We start from the raw sequence: 22,204 nt of genomic DNA, 5'->3' as shown, positions 1-22,204 counted from the left end.
TCTACCATCTCAGCTGCAATGCTCAAATAAAGACAGATATACATGGAATATAGGCTACATCCAAGAGTTTCGCTTAGATTATTATGCTTGTAGGATTTACTGAAATACCAATAAATTATCTACTGCCGGATCATTGTTATGTGGAATACAGTTGAATACATTTATACCTTGTCTCTTTAATTGAACGGAAACCGAGCGGAACCACTGTCAATCATATTCCGTCTGGCCCCTCCCTTTCCTGCAGCCCTCCGTCTCCAGTACGAGATTGGAACACGCAACCACAGGTCCACAGGCGATGAACGGTGAAGATCTGGATAAACTGTACACTAACAATGAACCGCGAAAACATGGGAAAACAAGGCAAAACAAATGATAATTTATCCTCGATTCGGAATAGGGACAAGATAAAATGAATTTGTCGTGGGAAAACCATCATTCTTTCTTTTTCTCATTTTATGCCATTCTCCTTGGACGCTGAGCTGGTATAAAGATCTAGGAACAGCTGGAGCCGGTGATAATGGAACAGGGATGTTGTCACCTGAGTAAACGAAGTTTATCGTTTATGGAATATATGGAAAAAGCTTGACTTGAATAAGACAATGGAAAGTAAGTAGTTGGAGAGCCGTTATCACTTTCTCATCACACGGGAGTTCTATATCCAGAAGATCATCCGCTCAGGAGATGTGTCTCATATTTTTTTCTGGAATAATGCAGAAGAGACGAGACCGTCGTCAAATATGATTCGTGTCTGACAAATTCGCAGGTTTGAGTGATAAGCCTATTTCTATTGTTGACTATTAAATATATTGTGACTGCGAATCGGTAAAGAGATGACAACAGTTCAATTGTCAGTTTTTGAACTGGTTTAACATACCATTAATATGAATGGTATTTTTCTATAGTAGTTTCTCTAGGTACATTCCGATTTTTTCCCCTGACAGAAACTGTATGATAGACGAGAAATAAAGAGCCCCGTAGGCTACTGGTGACATCACCCCAGTCAGATCTACTGCTGTACAGGAAATATCAACAATGGTGGAGCCTGTGGGATTTATTGAAGCATGGAAAGCGCAGTTCCCCGAGTCAGACCCCCCAAAGATGGAGCTCAGGTCGGTGGGGTGCATCGAACAGGAGCTTGAGAAGTGCAAAGCCTCCATCCGGCGGCTAGAGCTGGAGGTGAACAAGGAGCGCTTCCGTATGATCTACCTGCAGACGCTGCTGGCTAAGGAGAGGAAGAGCTATGACCGCCAGCGCTGGGGTTTCAGGAAGGCCCAGGTGAACGAGGTAGGGGACCAGGCAGGGCTGGGTGCTGAGTCTCAGCAGCCACACGTGCAGGAACAGGGGGAGCGGAGCCGGTTCCAACCGGTGGGGGAGGCTAGGTCCAAACCTAGACTCCCTCCAGCCCGGAAGTCAGCCTCCCACGGAGACGGGCTGGAGCTCCAGTCTGCCTTCGAGGTACCCCAGCAGGTAGAGCCCTGCGAGACAGACGGCCTCTCACCCTCCAAACAGAAAGGAGGTATATCCCCTCGCCGCCAAAATCCACCCCCGAACATGGACCTACCGTCTGACCCCAATGACAAGCTTGGCATGGGACTGGGGGTGGCAGCGCTGAGGTCTAACTTTGAGAGGATCAAGCGGGCCAACTCTCACTCTGCCGGGGATGGAGGGAAGAGCCAGGAGAAGCAGCAGCCCTTCTACACCAACATGGAGTTCCACCATGACAGGGGCCTGGTCAGGGTCAATGACCGAGACGTCTCTGACAAGATCAGCACCCTGGGCAGCCAGGCCATGCAGATGGAGCGCAAGAGATCTCTGCACTCCCTGCCAGGCAACCTGGCCACTGTGGCAGGTGAGCTCCGCACCCGGCCTGTCTACAGGGGGCGCTCTACAGAGAGCACCTGTGGGTACGATGCTGAATACGAGGATGGGGACCCCAACCCACGCCACCCCAAGGCCAACGGGAGCAAACAGCCTCCTCCACCCCCATGGCAACCCTCTGACTTCCAGCCTTACACCAGTGTCTACGTGGGCGGGGTGATGATGGGCGAGGGCGGGGGGGATGGAAGAGGGGGCGTCATCATGAGGGACCACATCGGAGAAGAGCACCACCTGACCTGGCCCCGGCGCTCCTACTCTCCCGGGAGCTTTGAGGACGTGGGGGGCGGAGGCGGCGGCTACACACCAGACTGCAGTTCCAATGAGAACCTAACATCCAGCGAGGAAGACTTCTCGTCTGGCCAGTCCAGCCACGTGTCACCCAGTCCCACCACGGCCTACCGCCGGCCCTTCAGGGAGAAGAGCCGCTCGCCCTCGCAGAACTCCCAGAACTCCCAGCATTCGTTTGACAGCAGCAGTCCCCCCACGCCACAGTCCCAGAAGCGCCACCGCCAGCAGGGCCACGTGGTCATGTCCGAAGCCACCATTGTGAGCGTCCGCAAGACTGGCCAGATCTGGCCCCCACTCGATCCGAACTCCACACCGGCCAGCAGAGCTTCCCATGACAACAGTTTCCATGGAGACCTGGGTGAGTGGCGGCTGCCCTCTAATCTTAGCTCTAGTCGCTGCTCCGTTCATGTCTGGAGATTTAAGAGGCTGTTGCACGCTGACCGCTGCCTGGCAGGGTTGACTGACTGACTGACTGACTGACTGACTGACTGACATGTATGGAGGGAGGGGGAATGTGTTCATAGTCTCATCATACACACTGGTAGGATTTAGACTAGAGCATCTAAGCTGGTGAAATCTAATGTTTCAATTTTAATCTCACAACTGCTGGTCCTGGAATTGGTGCACTTGATTATTGTGTGTAGTTTCTGGTACTTTACATGTTCCTTGGCTGAAATGTCAGGTTTGACCTCTTGACTGAGACAAACCATAGAAACCTGCCTACTCGGTGATCTCTTCACTGCCTGTTCATTACACGGTCATAGTTTCACGTAACCTTGTGAGACATGGGGCTCTTCCTAAAAATCGCTGAACAATGAATTGTGAGCATTGTTTTCTTTTGTCTGTGTAAGCAGCTTTCTCCTCCTCATTCACTCTTCTCTCAGTGCATTTTGACGCTCTTGTCTTCTCCCCCTTGTCTCTGAGCAGGCACGCTCTTTGTGAAGGGTATAGAGGGATACATGAGCCTCAAAGTGTGTGTGTGTCACTCAGTGCCTGTGTGTGTTTGTGTGTATACCTGACTGTGTCTTCTGAGTGGCCTTGTGTAGGAGAGTTACCTCTATCTTCCTGGAATGTGAGTTCAGTTGAGTGAATAACAAATGCAGTCAGTCCGAGTTGAGACGGGGAGGTCTTCCTCAGACAGACGCTTGGCTCCCAGGGTTCCGTGCGTGGAATTCCAACCACAGGTGTCTGTGAGCCGCAGCCAGCCAACCATGGGAGACAGAGGATGTGTCCCAAATGCATCCCATGTCCCCTATGTAGTGCACTACAAAAGTAGTGTACTATATGTGGGAAAGAATGCCATTTGGGACGCCGGCTGAGAGAGGCTTCTGACTCAGTCCACGACTATTTCTGAAACCCAACCAGCTTTTTTCTAAAAAGCTTTTACTGTAGTCCTGGACAAAAGAAAGCTAATCTCTTCCCCTCTCTCTCTCTCCCCAAACAAGCATCTTCAGTAATATCTTTAACCTGTTCGTAGCCTCGAGGCCCAGTTACGGCTCGAGCTAACAGAGTGGTTAGCTCGGAGCTAGAGGCTTGGGCGGTTGGGTTCAAATGCGCTAGCTGCAGTGGTGTCATGTGACGTGGCTCCTTCTGACCTGGTTTCCCTGGGCTTTCTGCTGACAAGGTGAGTGGCGTTTTAGAGCCCGCCCTCCCGCAGCAGCCCTGGCACCCTATTAGAGCAGACCGAGCTGTGGGTCGTTGATCAAGCTGTGGGTCGTTGGCAGCAGGCACCCGTTTCTGTGCCAGGATGAGCCCTGTGTGTGTGCAGAGAGGCAGATAAGACTGTCTGCTCTGGTGGTGGGGGGGTGAAGAGGAGAGGGGTGGCAGCTGCACACTAACCCCTGTACTGAGGGTGTGACAGGAAACATACTCTCTCTCGCTCCAGCACTGTTGATGTTCTCTTTGATTGGGAATGATCTGTATTGTGCGAGTCAAAAATATCTCCTTGTATTCTTCATCATTTCAGAGTCTTCATTACTGTTGACTCATTTTCATCTATAGGGACATCATTCATGACTGTTGAATTCAGGCTTGTAGGATATACCTGCTTTGTTTCCAGTGACATGCGCTCACACAGTGTAAAGATTGAAAGTGATGAATAGCACATAGCCACCCTCTTATTGAAAATCCCTCCACAGACAGTGTCCACCTCTCCCTTCTCTGGCCTTGCTCTATGCTAGGCTGGCTGGCTGGGGCTTGGCTGGGCTGCAGGCAGGCAGGCTGCACAGTAAGAGGCCTAGCATGTGGCTAACGCTCTTACTCCTTCCCAGCTGCGATCTGTGGGATTATCTCGCTCTTGTCTGGTCTCTTTGTTTTAGTACATTTCACACAACAATAGGCAGAGCGGGGTCAGTTACAATGCCACAGACGATGGGGGAGATTTTGCACTCATGTATTTGGGGGATAATCTGGATTTTGAAATGTATGGAATCTGTTAGATGACGCTCCTGGGATGGAGAATAGGATATGTTTTCTGATAGTGGTTGGCTGAGTGAGGATGATGGTGAGGAGGAAGAGGTTGAGGATCAGGGATCATTTTGAGGATGATGATGGGGAGGAAGAGGGTGAAGATGATAAAGCCGAGGCAGAGTGCAAGGCTGATGTATGGTTTCTTGCTTCACTGGTCAGGGATGCGGGGGCTGTAGAGGCACAGATGGGAAGAGCTCTCCCGTTGCGTAACAGAATACACACACACACACACAAACAAACTCACACACATCTTGGGGCTGTAAGCAGTGGGTTTGTGTGTGCGTGCGAGTGTGTGTTTGCGCGAGTGTTTATTTGCGTGAGTGTGTGTGTGCCCAAGCGTACATGTGAGTGTATGCATGTGTCATGACCAGGTGCTGGAGGCTGTTTGTTCGTTCTATAGCTAGCTGGGCTGTTGGATTCCTCCTCCCTATGCTGGAGTGAGTGTTCACAGTGAAATGTTCCTCTAGCAGAAGGCTTTTCTCCTAATGCCTGCCCTGACTCTGGAGAGAGCGAGAATACTGTCTCTGTTGACGATTCAGGCCATCTGCTAGCTAGGACTTCTTTCCTCATCCTCTACTCACTCTCTTCTTCCTGTTCTCTACTCCATGGTCTATCTCTCTCCCCATGGTAGATGGCCTTGGTGTGAACACCAAACTAATTGTTCCATCATGTCCCTTTGGCCTGTTGAAGTGGGTGTTTTTCAGGATTAACTGTATTCATGGTGGTCAATATAAAATGGCTAATCTTTAGATTGAGAGAGAGAAGGAGCGTGTAAAATGGAATTAGAGCGAGTGAGGGAAGACAACCTCTCCTTCTCAGTGCTCACATACAAGCGTCATTCAATTGAGAAGAAACCAGGAGAAGCTTGGGCTGACAAAATGTTCCAAAAATGTGTAGGATTCTAAACAAAGGCACAGATAGCTAGCTTTCTCATTGTAGCGTCAGGAAAGCAGTACAACTGACCAGATGATTTCATCGTTTACGTTCAGTAAGCTTTCTGACGGACCCTCTTCCTCATGCATAGCCTGAAATAGACCTTCTCACCAGCAGGACAAGGGAAGGAGAGTTTCTCACACAGCTAGTTGTAGCGATTCACATTCCAAGGAAAGACTTCAATTTATGAAATATAGAATATGAAAATTGGGACACTCACTTAAACACTATCAAAAGAGAGGGGACAGAAATAGTCACATGGAAATGTAAGACTGAGGGAAGAAGTTCAAACTGAAAGTGGATGAAAGAGTTCAGGTGAGATAGAGAAGCTCATAATCTTGGCTATAAATGGGTGGGTTTTAAAGGGAGTGAAAGAGGGCTCCTCAAATGTAGGGATTTGAGGCAGCCTATGTTGGGTTTGTCCAATTCTATTTATCCTCTTTGGTTTACCGATGGCCTCATAAGCTTCATATCATTATCTCTATGACCTACTTCACATGGGTAGGGGGTAAACTAGTTAAACCTACAGATTGGGTAGGGGGTAAACTAGTTAAACCTACAGATTGGTTAGGGGGTAAACTAGTTAAACCTACAGATTGGGTAGGGGGTAAACTAGTTAAACCTACAGATTGGGTAGGGGGTAAACTAGTTAAACCTACAGATTGGGTAGGGGGTAAACTAGTTAAACCTACAGATTGGGTAGGGGGTAAACTAGTTAAACCTACAGATTGGTTAGGGGGTAAACTAGTTAAACCTACAGATTGGTTAGGGGGTAAACTAGTTAAACCTACAGATTGGGTAGGGGGTAAACTAGTTAAACCTGCAGATTGGGTAGGGGGTAAACTAGTTAAACCTACAGATTGGGTAGGGGGTAAACTAGTTAAACCTACAGATTGGGTGGAATTAGACACACATCTAGGGTAAGTGTACCTATTAAGCCCACACACCCGTTAAACTCACTTCCATCTTTGGATTCAAATAAAGAAGACTTTCTTTTTTACATTTCTGCTGTTTAGTGTTTGTTTTAGCTAAATAAACAGTTCCCACTAGTGGCCAATTTCAAAGCTGAAAAAAAAGGGTGATCATACTTTATGTAATATTAATGTCACGAATCCCGCCGAGGATGGTGCCTCTTCCTGTTCGGGCGGCGCTCGGCGGTCGTCGTCACCGGCCTACTAGCTGCCATCGATTCTTTTCTTTTTGTTTCTGTTAGTTTGGGCTGATTGGGTGCACCTGTTTTGAGTTTAGTTTGGTGGGTAGGCTATTTAAGGGCAGGTAGCCCGCTGGCTTTTGTGCGGGCTTGTATTCTGTTATTTGGTGTTGGATTGTGATGTGGATTTTGTTATTTTCTCGGAACAGTTTAGTCCGGTGTTTTTGGACTCGTCTTTTCATGCGCCCGTGTGTTTTAGGGCATGATCGTTTTCCCTGTGTATTGGAAAATAAATCCACTTTCTTGAAACCTGCTCTCTGCGCTTGACTCCATCCACCCAGTACTCCTAGCAGCTCTGACAATTAAGAGATGAATGTACTGATGTATGCACATGATAGCATATTTCTTGGGCAGTAATGACTATTTCTTGCCAATTGAATATATGGGTTTTTCATGCCTGCATGTCACAGTCACACAAAAGCAACATAACTTGCAACTACAACAGATAATAGATTTCAGGCATTCACAGCATACATTTTAAAATGCATTTTGTCTTATTTTACTGTTAAATTAACCTTCCATTGTATACATAGATTACATTTTTGTAAATGTGACATTTATCTCAGGTGTGCTTAAAAGGTACTGTAGCAAAAAAAGCACTCCCTCTATGCAGAATGTGAATGGCAATAAATACATATTGTTCGATATGATTAATACTATCTGTGCATAATATTGTAGTCAATAGTGTATATTTATACCCTAAACCATTGGTTTCCAAATATTTTATGAGTAGACTTTGCTATTCTCTATTTTTCCCCATAAATTACTGTTCCAATTAATCCCAGTGTGCTCCTATTAAGCCCAGTGTGCTCCAATTAATCCCAGTGTGCTCCTATTAAGCCCAGTGTGCTCCTATTAATCCCAGTGTGCTCCTATTAAGCCCAGTGTGCTCCTATTAAGCCCAGTGTGCTCCTATTAAGCCCAGTGTGCTCCTATTAAGCCCAGTGTGCTCCTATTAAGCCCAGTGTGCTCCTATTAAGCCCAGTGTGCTCCTATTAAGCCCAGTGTGCTCCTATTAAGCCCAGTGTGCTCCAATTAATCCCAGTGTGTTACTATTAATCCCAGTGTGCTCCAATTAATCCCAGTGTGCTCCAATTAAGCCCAGTGTGCTCCTATTAAGCCCCAGTGTGCTCCCATTAAGCCCAGTGTGCTCCCATTAAGCCCAGTGTGCTCCTATTAAACCCAGTGTGCTCCAATTAATCCCAGTGTGCTCCTATTAAGCCCAGTGTGCTCCTATTAAGCCCAGTGTGCTCTTATTAAGCCTGGTTTGCATTGAAACACATGGGGATAGTGTGTTGATATTCCTAATATTCAATGAACATGAGAATACGTCGTTTTTTTCTTTAGATTGAAGTTGATTAAAACACACAAACTACACTTCTGCCTATTATGCATCTAGCCCTGGTGTCTTTACCAAGATGATGAACAATTAGAAACCTCTGTGCTCTCTCCAAAACGTTTGGAGTGGACAGGTAGTCGTTGACGCATAGTGAGAAGAATAAGAGCAGGTTTCAGGCATATCTGAGATGCAGTAGAAGACCTACAAGTGGTGGACAAAAAGGCAAACGATTGGTGGACAAAAATATGTCTATTGGGCGACTACTCATGCACTTTTGGGTGGGGGGCATTGTCATATTGTTGTCCTTCATTCATCCAGGTGATTCCGTTTTTTGGTCCACCACCTGTACCTTTGTAATACAACAGTAGAGAGGGAGATTTGAAACAGTCTTCAGACAGGCTTTAGGAAGACTAGTTGAACGAAGCAACAAGAATAGCAGTACAGCAAATGTGAATCAGCTTTCAGATAATTCATTGAAAGTTGTGTGTGTTCTAGTCTTTGTGCATGGCTTCTTATCCACAGTGGGCCAGTGGGGGTACATTTTGTTTATAACCAAGCAATAACACGTGATTCAACCAGTCATGTCTTGATTGATCTCTATGATTAGTTGATAGTTGAATCAGGTGCGTACTGTTTGACAAGACCTGAAGTCCACATTGATCTCTGTGTATACCATTAGACCCTGTTATGAGTGCTACTTTCTTGATGAATAGTAATGATCAGTTTATATTCATCTCCCCTACAATTATTAAAAATAATCAAATTTTACATAACAAATGTACATTTGGAACAATTGGAAATGAAAATAGATTATTTAAGAAGTGGGCTTATTTGGAACACCCATTAAACCCACTCTGGGCATATTTGATCAAATATTTTGTCTTGTAAAATCATAACTTCACATTTAATATTTCATTTTTTCTCCACTTTTCTTACAGAAATTAAGGCAGTATACAGTATGTTAGAAATGTCTAAACTTAGATTTTGGTGGGTTTAATAGATACACTTACCCTAAACGTACACACACGGCCCCTGCAACTATGACACGGATCACCTACACAGAGGGGTAGAGGTTGGAGGATGTATGAAACATGCAAATTACCTGCTTATACTTCTGAAATCTGAGGCCGTCGTTTATGCAATCTCTCATTATTTAACATTTTCCTTACCGTCATATTAACCATCCAATTGACATTTTAGCCTATGTGAGCCTTATTTGTCAGGTTAGGCTTTGACATGTTGATTTGCTTTGGTCCTGTCTAGAGACCTTGAGAGAGAGTTGATGTAGCCTAGCCAGTATAGCTGAGCATGTGTTGGAATGAGAAAGAGGTGGGCACCGCACCCCCCCAGATTGTATAGGTCTCCTGTTTGACTTTGTCATAGAAATGTGTAAACCAGGGGAACATGTATTATTTATACTACAATGATTAATTGGAAGGTTTGGGGAGGGGAATGCTGGACCTGTTTTTTTTTTAATTCTTTGAGGCTGGTTGTCGTTGTACCAAAAACGGGCAGACCTGACCTAAGCTTAGCCTAAAGGGACACTTTGTCCAGCCCACCATCCCTCCATGGCCGGCTCCTGCTAGGGCCTTATTTTAGACAGTCACAATCCTTGGCCACCCCCAGAGATCTTTCCTGTGTCTTGGATTGAACACAGCCTCTGGCCCTATGTGGCTGTTGGACTACCCCCCTCCCCTCGCTTTCTCTGTGTGTCATAGATGAAATATGTTAGTAGTTGAGATGTGATGTTGGTAGTAGTGTGTCAGTCCAGGGAGCCATGAAGCCAGGCTGTGGTGTGGTGACATATAAAGGGGCTTGGTGTCCCTGACCTCTGATTCAATCGGGACAATTTCATCACTGACACAGTGTGTGTATGTGGGTGAGTGTCTGTGCGTGGGTGTCTGTGCGTGTTTGTGTGCGTGTGTGTACACAGGCATCAGACACACTGACTTGAAACACACGCTTACAATGCCCAGGCTTGTGAGAACTGTGAGATATGAGCCGTGTAGTGGTGTGTGTCAGGGGAGTTTCACTCCCAATGTAAATTCTGTATGATTCAGCCATCAGCTGACATGACAGGGAACTGTAGCATGGTCACAGCAGCAGTGTCTGTGTGAATGTGAGTGGGCTGCCAGGGGGAGGTGTGTGTGTGTGTGTGACTGCGTGTGTGCGTGTGTGACTGCGTGTGTGTGTGTGTGTGTGCGTGTGCGTGTGTATGTGTGACTGCGTGTGTGGTGCATGTGAGTGGGCTGCCAGGAGGTAGGTGACTGCGTGTGTGGGCGGACGATGGAGAGGAATGATTGGTTTAACAGGCATTTAAAAACAGTAAAGCAGTCAGCATTACCTCCAGCCAACCCCACATTTACTAGTACTACTGTGTGGCACAATGACCCCTTTTTCACACTGGATTAGTGTGTGTGTGTGTGGGGGGGGGGGGGTTGTGTTACTGCCAGGGACTCTTAAATGCCTTGTTCAGCCTCCACTGTTGAGTGATTGTGGCATCGGAAGCCCGTGTAACCACAGAAGGCAAACGGGCTGGAGTGAAACCAAAAGGCTCAGAGTGGAGGAGGGGGTGGATGGAGGGATGGATGAGAGGAGGAATGGGGGAGTGGATCTCTTCACAGAGCCAGCTGGTGAGGAGGCTGCTCTTTCTCCCTCTACAGTACAGGGAACGAGGGAAGAATCCCCCCTGGTGAGCCCTGGGACCAATACTACAGGAAAATGGTCCCTTTGTTCTACATGACTTGGAGCACAGTGCTAGACAGGATTAGTCGTTTTTTGTTCAGAATATCACTTGGTGAGTTGCTTGTGTTCTGTCAGACATGGTTTACAGCCTGTTTGTAGGAGTAAATGGTTGGTTTGTCTTGTGCTGTAGGATATAGCCATATTGTAGACGGCCTGGCTGCCTGGGTGTGGGCGTGATCAGGGCAGATGGGTGGGGTGTCTCCAGGCTGCGGTCAGACCTCCAGTGAGAGTCTGCTGTTGTTCTGGGCTGGGCATTTTATCGAGGCCTGGGGCAGATTGGACAATGACCCCCACCATGGGGAAGAACAACAGACGGAACTGCTCCCGCCCTGAACAGACGAAACAGCCCAACAGCACACACACTAGATTTCTGCTACCCGACCCGAGCCCGATGGGCCCCAACATTATACCTCAATGTTAAGGCCAGGTAGGGCCAATCTTTTCATCAATAACTAGGGTACTGGCAGGGTATCACTAAATGGATCGTTAACATTTTGAAGCTGAGCCATTTTCTCATGCTCTGCTGCGCAGTACAATCATATCTGAGATCATAACATGGTGTCAGAAGGGTTTCAACCTCGTGAAATATAAGACAGGAGAGATTATTTCACAGAACATAATAATGTTCCTTGAGTTTTGTCCGAGTGACGAAAAGTAGCTAACAGCTAACTGCTGTCTCATGTCTCGACATTGAGCCAAGCAGAGCCATTGCTATGGATACTCAGACTCAGAACCACCATGAGCAGAGCGCATGCAGAGCGAGTGACAGACGAGGAGCAGAGGAGCAGCTAATGGATTTACTAACGGAGGAAGTTATTTCTGGTTTCGGGCAGGGCCGGGTCGGGCCTTATATTTGGCAGAAGCAATTGGGCCTGGGTAGGGTACTGCCTGAACTTCGCGGGCATGGCTAGGGCTCAAAATGCATGCGTGTGCAGGGCTCTAACACACACGCACGCACGCACGCACGCACACCCCACACACACACACACACACACACACACACACACACACACACACACACACACACACACACACACACACACACACACACACACACACACACACACACACACACACACACACACACACACACACACACACACACACACACACACACACACACACACACACACACACACACACACACACACACACACAGGGTGCCAGGGGTAGTCACCCTCTCAAGTGTTTCTGTGTATGTCGGTGTGTATGTGTTTTTGCTGGTTTCCATGCCAAATCTCCAACCACAAACTTCCCTCAGTTGCAGCTTTGGTGACAGACAGCTCTTGTAAGAAAAAAAACTGGAAAATCCCTCTCATACATTTTTTTCATCACATGTCCCTGCGTGCCCTTTTGGAAAGCGTCCATATTGGCGATCTCTGTCGGGACAAAGCCCCAGTCGCAGGCTGCAGTACAACAAATCTGTGTTTGCATCCATCACTACATGCTCAGCAGCCTCCACAGGCCATTGGTCTTGTAGTGGTGTAACTGCTTCCAAATTAAACTTTATTTTCCACATGTGCCGAATAAAACAAGTGTAGACTTTACCGTGAAATGCTTACTTACAAGCCCTTAACCAACAGTGCAGTTCAAGAATAAGCAAATATTTACCAAGTAGACTAAAATAAAAAGTAATAATAAAAAGTAACACAATAAGAATAACAATAACGAGGCTATATACAGGGGGCACGGTACCAAGTCAGTGTGCCGGGGTACAGGCTAGTTGAGGTAATCTGTACATGTAGGTGGGGCGAAGTGACTATGCATAGATAACAAACAAACAGCGAGTAGCACCAGTGTACAAGAGAGGGGGGGGGGTCAATGTAAATTGTCCGGTGGCGATGTTTATGAATTGTTTAGCAGCCTAATGGGTTGGGGGTAGAAGCTGTTGAGGAGCCTTTTGGTCCTAGACTTGGCGCTCCGCTACCGCTTGCCGTGCGGTTGCAGTGAAAACAGTCTGACTTGGGTGACTTGAGTCACTGACAATTTTCTGGGCTTTCCTCTGACACCGCCTATTATATATGTCCTGGATGGCAGGAAGCTTGGCCCCAGTGATGTACTGGGCCGTTCGCACTACCCTCTGTAGTGCCTTACGGTCAGATACCGAGCAGTTGCCATACCAGGTGGTGATGCAACCGGTCAGGATGCTCTCGATGGTGCAGCTGTATAACCTTTTGAGGATCTTTCCAGTCTCCTGAGGGAGAAACGTTTTTTTCTTGACCTCTTCACAACTATCTTGGTGTGTTTGGACCATGATAGTTCGTTGGTCATGTGGACACCAAGGAACTTGAAACTCTCGACCCGCTCCACTACAGCCTTGTCGATGTTAATGGGTGCCTGTTCGGCCCGCCTTTTCCTGTAGTCCATGATCAGCTCCTTTGTCTTGCTCACATTGAGGGATAGGTAATTGTCCTGGCACCACACTGCCAGTTCTCTGACCTCCTCCCTGTAGGCCGTCTCATCGTTGTCGGTGATCAGGCCTACCACTGTTGTGTCGTCAGTAAACTTAAGGATGGTGTTCGAGTCGTGTTTGGCCACGCAGTTGTGGGTGAACAGGGAGTACAGGAGGGGCCTAAGTACACACCCCTGAGGGGCCCCAGTGTTAAGGATCAACGTGGCAGACGTGTTGTTGCCTACTCTTACCACCTGGGGGCGGCCTGTCAGGATGTCCAGAATCCAGTTGCAGAGGGAAGTGTTTAGTCCCAGGGTCCTTAGCTTAGTGATGATCTTCCTGGGCACTATGGTGTTGAACGCTGAGCTGTAGTCAATGAACAGCATTCTCACATAGGTGTTGCTTTTGTCCAGGTAGGAAAGGGCAGTGTGGCGTGCGATTGAGATTGCATCATGATGCCTTTCATCACCCGCCTTTCAAAGCACTTCATGGCTACTGACGTGAGTGCCATGGGGTGGTAATCATTTAGGCAGGTTACCTTCGCTTCCTTGGGCACAGGGACTATGGTGGTCTGCTTGAAACATGGTGCATCTTGCTGGTTTGCTACAATGCCTAGCTAATGGGTTTGGTGGCGGTAGAGATAGGACACTAGCCTATATAGTCTGGTTCTACTTTCTGGATTAAAGGCCCTTGCAAACCCTCCACGTAATTGCTAACCCCCCTTCAGTCCCTGAATTAAAACGTAACAATCACATTATCATTTGGTTCCTCATCTGACCTCGCCTCAGTGCTCTCATTATGGTACTAATGCATGTTTTCCTATATATTACAGTGGGCTTATGGTTAGAGAATCAGACATGCAGAACTAGACAGTGATAGTATGGGGGGAGGTGGAGGATGGTCTGGGGCCAGTTGTGTATATTTAAACTTGATGGACATGATCATGATCTGGTTCCATCAAACTCAAATCAAATGAAATCAAATTTTATTAGTCACATGGGCCGAATACAACAGGTGTATTAGACCTTACAGTGAAATGCTTATTAACGAGCCTCTAACCAAAAATGCAGTTTAAAAAAATACGGATAACAATAAGAAATAAAAGTAACAAGTAAGGTGAACATAGATCAGTGATTAAGCTACAGCTACCTGACATTGAAATAAGGCACTTTGTGATTGATAGTTAGCGAATGTGTAGTTCACCATTACAGCTTCAGATTGGGTGCTCCTTGACTGCACTTTGCAGTGTTAGAGAAATCAGACGTAATTCACCGAGCTGTGTTAAATTATTTAAAAGAAAATCCAGATTGCACTTTCTTGTTGTTTTTAATGAAGCATTCTCTCTTCTGTCAGATTTTCTCCCTTTCTCCCTCACTTGACAGCTGCTTTGAGTTTGGTCTGCTCGTAGCCAATTAGAGCATCTGCACCTTTCCGAAGCTTCTCCCTGTTTTCCACGGAGCAAGGGGAAAACCAGGAGAGATCAAAGTCCTGGGCGGACCCTCAGGACCCAATGGGGTTCTCCCTGTAGTTGTCCAATAGGCTTTAAGAGTGGAGTGGCAATAAAAAACCTGGGGAATCAATACCAAATGTCAGCAATGCCTGCAAGCCACCGCTGTCTGGTATTTCTCTCTCTTCTCTTCTCTCAGTGTCCCTCCCTTTGACTGTCAGTGCAGTCAGTATTTGCCAGCTGTGTACAGTACATTCAGAAAGTATTCAGACCCCTTGACTTTTTCTACATTTTGTTACATTACAGCCTTATTCCAAAATGGATTAAATAGTTTTCCCCCCTCATCAATCTACACACAATACCCCATAATGACAAAGCAAAAACAGGATTGTAGAAATTGTTGCTAATTTATATTAAAAAAATAAATAAATAATAATATCACATTTACATAACTATTCAGACTCTTTACTCTGTACTTTGTTGAAGGACCTTTGGCAGCGATTAAAGCATCAAGTCTTCTTGGGTAAGACGCGACAAGCTTGGCACACCTGTATTTGGGGAGTTTCTCCCGTTCTTCTCTGCAGATCCTCTCAAGCTCTGTCAGGTTGGATGGGGAGCGTTGCTGCACAGCTATTTTCAGGTCTCTCCAGAGATGTTCGATCGGATTCAAGTCCGGCCTCTGGCTGGGCCGCTCAAGGAGTATTCAGAGACTTGTCCCGAAGCCACTTCTGCGTTGTCTTGGCTGTGTGCTTTAGGGTCGTTGTCCTGATGGATGGTGAACTTTCACCCCTATCTGAGGTCCTGAGCGCTCTGGAGCAGGTTTTCATTAAAGATCTCTCTGTACTTTGCTCTGTTCATCTTTCCCTCAATCCTGATTTGTCTCCCAGTACCTGCCGCTGAAAAACATCCCCACAGCATGATGCTGCCACCACCATGCTTCACCGTAGGGATGGTGTCAAGTTTCCTCCAGATGTGACGCTTGGCATTCAGGCCAAAGAGTTCAATCTTGGTTTAATCAGACCATATAATCTTATTTGTCATGGTCTCAGAGTCTTTAGGTGCCTTTTGGCAAACTCCAAACGGGCTGTCATGTGCCTTTTACTGAGGAGTGGCTTCCGTCTGGCCACTCTACCATAAAGGCCTGATTGGTGGAGTGCTGCAGAGATGGTTGTCCTCCTGGAAGGTTCTCCCATCTCCACAGAGGAACTCTGGAGCTCTGTCAGAGTGACCATCGGGTTCTTGCTCACCTCCCTGACCAAGGCCATTCTCCCCCGATTGCTCAGTTTGGCTGGGCGGCCAGCTCTAGGAAGAGTCTTGGTTCCAAATGTTTCTATTTAGGAATGATGGAGGCCACTGTGTTCATGGGGACCTTCAATGATATAGAAATGTTGCTACCCTTCCCTAAGATCTGTGCCTCGACACAATCCTTTCTCTGAGATCTACGGACAATTCCTTCGACTTCATGGCTTGGTTTTTGACATGCACTGTCAACTATGGGACCTTATATAGACAGGTGTGTGCCTTTCCAAATCATATCCAATCAATTGACTTTACCACAGGTGGCCTCCAATCAAGTTGTAGAAACAGCTCAAGGATGACCAATGGAAACAGGATGCACCTGAGCTCAATTTCGAGTCTCATTAGCAAAGGGTCTGAATACTTATGTAAATAAGGTATTTCTGTTTTTGTTTTTTTTATACATTTTGTAAGCATTTCTAAAAACCTGTTTTTGCTTTGTCATTATGGGATATTGTGTGTTTAGATTGATAAGGGGGGGAAAAGTATTTAATCCATTTTAGAAGAATGCTGTAACGTAATAATGTGGAAAAAGGGAGTGTCAGAATACTTTCCGAATGCACTGTATGTGTAGTGGACACTCTGTATGTGTAGTGGACACTCTGTATGTGTAGTGGACACTCTGTATGTGTAGTGGACACTCTGTATGTGTAGTGGACACTGTATCTGTAGTGGACACTCTTTCTATACAAGCTCAGGGTGGAGGTAGGAAATAAGTTCAGTGTACTTTAATGGTGTTAGCCCTGGTGCCTGTCCCTTGTGGCTCAGTTATTAGAGCATGGCGCTTGCAACGCCAGGGTTGTGGGGTCGATTCCCATGGGGGGAGCAGTCCGAAAATATATATCTGGATAAGAGCGTCTGCTAATTGTACATGGTCAGCGTTGACAGACAGTAGGGATGTAGATTAAGATACATGTTTCTGGGAAGTCCTGAACCCTCCTTTGCACAGTCTTTTCTTCACCCAGCAGGAGAGGAGAGACATGGTTCTATGGTGGGTGTGTATCGATAAGCCTGTGGTCATAATATGAATCAATGGAATGAACATGCTGTGAACCAACCTTCTCTATAGGATGCTTTATAGACCTTATTTCACCTATCAAAGCAACTCCTTAGCAGCTCTTCTACACATGTGTAAACACACACGCGCACACACACACACTCTCATACACACACACTTGCACACACTTGCACACACACACAATAGTCCTGCCTGAGGTCTTCTTACAATCTCTCTCCTTTGGGGCTTGTCAGCTCTCCATCAGTCTTTCTCTCTCTCTCTCGTTATCTCTCCCTCTCTCCCTCTGGCTCTTTGTTGTAGGATAGTGTTTGTGCAGAGAAGCTAGTGTGTGCTCTCTCGATAAACGCTAGTTGCTAAGCGCTCAGTGAGCTATGGGAGGGAGGATGAAGGGAGACGGGGTAACCTGACCTGACGGTGGTGATTTGAGCTGTAACAATAACATATTATTGAATGAATGAGGAAAATGGCTGCCTGCTAGTCGGATAGAGACTGATTGCAGACACCCCTCTCTGGTGAGTGGTTTGCGCCTGGACAGAAAGGGCTGTGGAATTGTGGTGTTTCTGAGTTCTGTTTCCTTTAACATCCATGGAACTAAACCAGAAACAGTGGGTTCGAGAGGTGGGGAGAAACAGACAGGACAGTTCTGATTTAATGCTCAGATACTGGGAGGGAGGTATGGAGGGCGGTATGGAGGAGGGAGTTATGGAGGGAGGGAGGATGAGGAGGGAGTTATGGAGGGAGGGAGAAGGAGGAGGGAGGAGGAGGGAGTTATGGAGGGAGGGAGGAGGAGGAGGAGGGTGTTATGGAGGGAGGGAGAAGGAGGAGGGAGTTATGGAGGGAGGGAGAAGGAGGAGGGAGTTATGGAGGGAGGGAGGAGGAGGAGGAGGAGGGTGTTATGGAGGGAGGAGGAGGAGGAGGGAGTTATGGAGGAGGGAGTTATGAAGGGAGGAGGAGGAGGAGGGAGTTATGGAGGGAGGAGGTGGGAGGTATAGAGGGAAGTATGGAGGGATGAGGGAGGTATGGAGCCAGAGCTAAAGGCTTGGCTGGAAGAAGCTAAAACATATTTATCCTCGGTATGAAGGAGGGAGAGGGCCAAGAGCTGTCCAGGCCTCACCTCCACCCTGCTGGGAGGGAGGAAGGGAGGGAACACATGAACAGGCTCTGGACTCTATGGAGAGAGAAAGAGCAGAGAAAATAAGAGGAAAGAGAAGAGGAGGAGAGAGAGAGACAATGACCAAACATCTGGCGTATCTTCTATAACAAATGTGTCTCTTCTCCCTCTTGAGTTGTGGTGATGAATTTGGCTCGCTGAGGCTAACTAAGGGCAGGACACACTCTCCTCCTCCCTCCATACCTCCCTCAGGTTAGGTCTGAAACACAGAGTTTCCTCTCAGAACAGGACTGATCCAAGGTCAGTTTTTTGAGGTGGTTGACTTGGGCTGGAGCTAGCTAAGCGTTAATATTGTTGTCACGTTTCCACCGGTTCTGTAGATAGCCTAAATAAGTATGCATCGTTGGAAAGTAGGGATTCCCTTCTATTAAACAGCAGCCATGTAATTGCTAAGAATAGCCTAATTGACAAGTAACTTGCTGTGCATATATTTTCCTTTAATTTAAACATTAATATTTGAGATCTTATATATAAACATGTCTAGTTACATACCTTGCTTTGAAGTAGCCTACATTATCCATTTGAACCCTGATTCAATTAATGAGGGAATCATTTTATAAAGACAAAAAGTATTTGGTTGTAGGCCAAATGTTGCAATGTTTTACATGAAGTGTGGCAACCATCCTCCAGGATAGCTACTGGGTGTGCATGCTTTTCTTCAAGTCCTGGTCTAACAACATTGTAGCATTAAGATCAGCTGCTCAACAGAACCTTGATAAGAAGTGTTCCAGGCCCGGAGCAAAGGCGAAGCCTGCACACCCAAGAGCTCCAGATGGAGGGTTGACCACATGTTGACAAGTTTGCCTTGATGAAGGGTACAATGGCAGGAGATGGAAGGCCAACATGGGATCAGACACAGCAGCCTTCCAGAGTCAATAAAGATGACCTTTTTCATGTTGGCTATAATAATAGTCATGAACATGTGGTTAAAAGTCCTGGAATAGGTGTATGAACCCTTAACAATGAATAATCAGAGGTCTCTATAGCATAATGTCATTTGTGAATTTTGGTGAACATAGTCTAATGGACTGACTGTGACAAAGACAGCTCCTGCACTTCTTTCATCCCAAGTCAAGCACTGGTTTTGTGTTCATCTTCAAATTGGTTAAGATTATGATTGGGGGAAGGGAAACTGCTCCTAAACCTGTGTCTAGGGACAACTTCTATTAAGATCTAGAGCCGGCACACTAGTAGCACTGTTTGGTTTCCAGGTGATTGTGTTGATGTAATGGACTTTCAGTTGAACATTACCACAAGAGCCTAAAATTAAGAGAGTCTATTGATGCACCCATGTGTCAGTTTAAGTAACATAATAAAAAAATCCCCATCAAAATCAGTTTAAGCTAGAGTTCTTTTGGATGGGCTGCTTCTCAAGCCACCGCATCCGCCTATGGCGGCATTCCGCATCTGCGGTAGAAGATGCCTGAGCTACAGAGGTGTTTGTCAGACATCTCGAAAATTGATCTTCTCACAAAAACGTCTGTAGCGTACAAACGGTTTTGCCTAGAATCTATTTCCTGAGCTTTCTTATATCTCCTAGATATAGGACAGGCACTTCAAAACCTTATTCCTTATGATTCATTTTTTACTGTCTTTTTTTACATTTATGAATGTTACTCAATGCGTTTCTATGGGCTATAGTAGTAAAGGCCAAATTCAATATTTTATCAAATCATTGTTTTAAATCTTTTTTTATACCTATAGGGGTCCTAAAATTCAAAATCAAATAGCTAAATTATACCTGGTATGACCATCTTAAAACAATTCCAAATGTTATACATCGTTTTTTTCACAAGCTAGGTTTCTTTTTGATGTTTGAGTTTGCTTCCACTGCAAGCAAAAGTAGACATCGTCGGTCTCTACTAGTGAGATTCTCTCAGGCACAGGTGAGGACTCGAGCGGCCCTGTTACCAAGGTAACCTTACAGGGGCAGCTGAACATTTTTGGGGTCACAGAATATTAAATTAAGCAATATACCACATTACTTCTTACTAGTATTATACTGTATATTTATTGTTTTAGAAACATTATTAAGCATGCTCATGTGTTTTTTGTGTGTAATTGTGGCACCAAAAATATTTGGGCTGGTAAAAAAGCCTGAAGGGCTGGTAGATTTTTCAAAAATAAGTTAGTTTTAGGCACTGATTACCACCATACTTCATGAACTCCTCAGTAAACCCACTCTGCACTCATTCGTAGACTCATCTAATCTCATTCATTTTGGTTTTCTTTTCCTTTCTTCTTTTCTCCCTCCTCCATCTCTCTCCCACTACTCTTACTCTCTCTCTCTCTCTGAAACAATAAAAAAATAAACAGTAAACATTACACTCTAAGTTCCAAAGGAATAGAGACATTTCAAATGTTATATTACGGCTATATACAGTGTTGTAACGATGTGCAAATAGTTAAAGTACAAAAGGGAAAATAAATATGGGTTGTATTTACAATGGTGTTTGTTCTCAACTGGTTGCCCTTTTCTTGTGGCAACAGGTCACAAATCTTGCTGCTGTGATGGCACAATGTGGTATTTCACCCAATAGATATGGGAGTTTATCAAAATTGGATTTGTTTTCGAATTCTTTGTGGATCTGTGTAATCTGAGGGAAATATGTGTCTCTAATATGGTCATACATTGGCAGGAGGTTAGGAAGTGCAGTTCAGTTTCCACCTCATTTTGTGGGCAGTGTGCACATACCTTGTCTTCTCTTGAGAGACAGATCTGCCTACGGTGGCCTCTCTCAAAAGCAAGGCTATGCTCACTGAGTCTGTACATAGTCAAAGCTTTCCTTAATTGTGTGTCAGTCACAGTGGTCAGGTATTCTCTCTCACTGCACTAGTTTTGCATATATTCACATGTCATTGTCAAGGCACCTCTCCTTCATTTGGCCCAATGACTATAAATGGCCTAGGTCAGGGCAGAGCAGTGACTGGGAGAGACAGCCAGCTAGCCGTGTTTCCTTTGTACTGCTTCAAGGACAGACACAGTTAGCTATATTCTGTTAGCTCTCCTCTCCTCCTCTCTCTGTCATGTGTGTTTAAAGCATTCAGCACATTCCTCCCTGTCCCCTCCTATACACACGCAGTATCCCGAGGGGGAGGCCCAGGGGTCTTTCATCCATTATTGATAGTGGAGCCTACTTCTCTCAAAAGCAGAGAGTGGCGTGACACCGGGTGTCATGTTCACACAGCGCCCCACCATAACCTCTGGCCACAGCCGTGGCTAACTGCTCTTCCATAACGTCATACACTCCCCCCCGCCCTGCCCTTACAATTAGATGGGATGCACCATCCTCAACCTCAAAACCAAGGTACATCTGAAAGGCAAGCAATTATGTACCACTAAAAAGGGGAGAGTGGTGGTGCCATGCTTGAATTAGAATTTTTTTAAAGGGTGCCTTTTGAATTCAAGGGACTTCATCAAGCATGTTTCAGATTGGCAGTGGCTTGTGGAATGGCTATCTATCTAGTAGTGGGTGGGAATGGTTTTAGTCTGATGAGAGATGCCCACTCCCCCACAGTGGTACAGGATGTTACATGAGGTGTTCTGATTGGAGGTCCACAGCGACAGACAGACAGCAGCACCCTGCAGCGTCATGACTCACGATTGGCTGTTTCTGTTCCCCGCCACCCTCCCTCTCCTCCCCCTCCACCTCTCTTACCCCTTCAGTGAGTTGGAGCCCAAGGTGTCTCACATCACAGTACTAAGGAATCCCTGTGTCACAGGATACACTAGTGTGCCTGACACACACACACACACACACACACACACACACACACACACACACACACACACACACACACACACACACACACACACACACACACACACACACACACACACACACACACACACACACACACACACACACACACACACACACACACACACACACACACACACACATCCAATCTCCCCATTGGGCACTAGTCCCAGACATATTCCATATACTACCCTGCATACCTCTCTTCATCTATTCTACACCCACATAACACAACACGGTACCACAAATACCCACAC

The 22,204-nt window shown here is 46.2% G+C and overlaps 1 protein-coding gene across 1 annotated transcript in view; it reads left to right on the top strand.

Annotated features, from left to right (window-relative positions):
- Nucleotides 1-237: 237 nt before the first annotated feature.
- Nucleotides 238-22,204, top strand: part of LOC129818367 (breakpoint cluster region protein-like) — a 120,701-nt gene continuing 98,734 nt past the window's right edge. The window contains exon 1 of the mRNA XM_055874184.1: nt 238-2,524. Within this exon, the coding sequence (XP_055730159.1) occupies nt 1,033-2,524 (1,492 nt within the window). The 5' untranslated portion in view covers nt 238-1,032. The remainder of the gene's footprint in view (nt 2,525-22,204) is intronic.

This window comes from Salvelinus fontinalis, chromosome 21, assembly GCF_029448725.1.
Source record: "Salvelinus fontinalis isolate EN_2023a chromosome 21, ASM2944872v1, whole genome shotgun sequence".
NCBI lineage: Eukaryota > Metazoa > Chordata > Actinopteri > Salmoniformes > Salmonidae > Salvelinus > Salvelinus fontinalis.
This window is presented reverse-complemented; position numbering and strand designations above follow the sequence as displayed.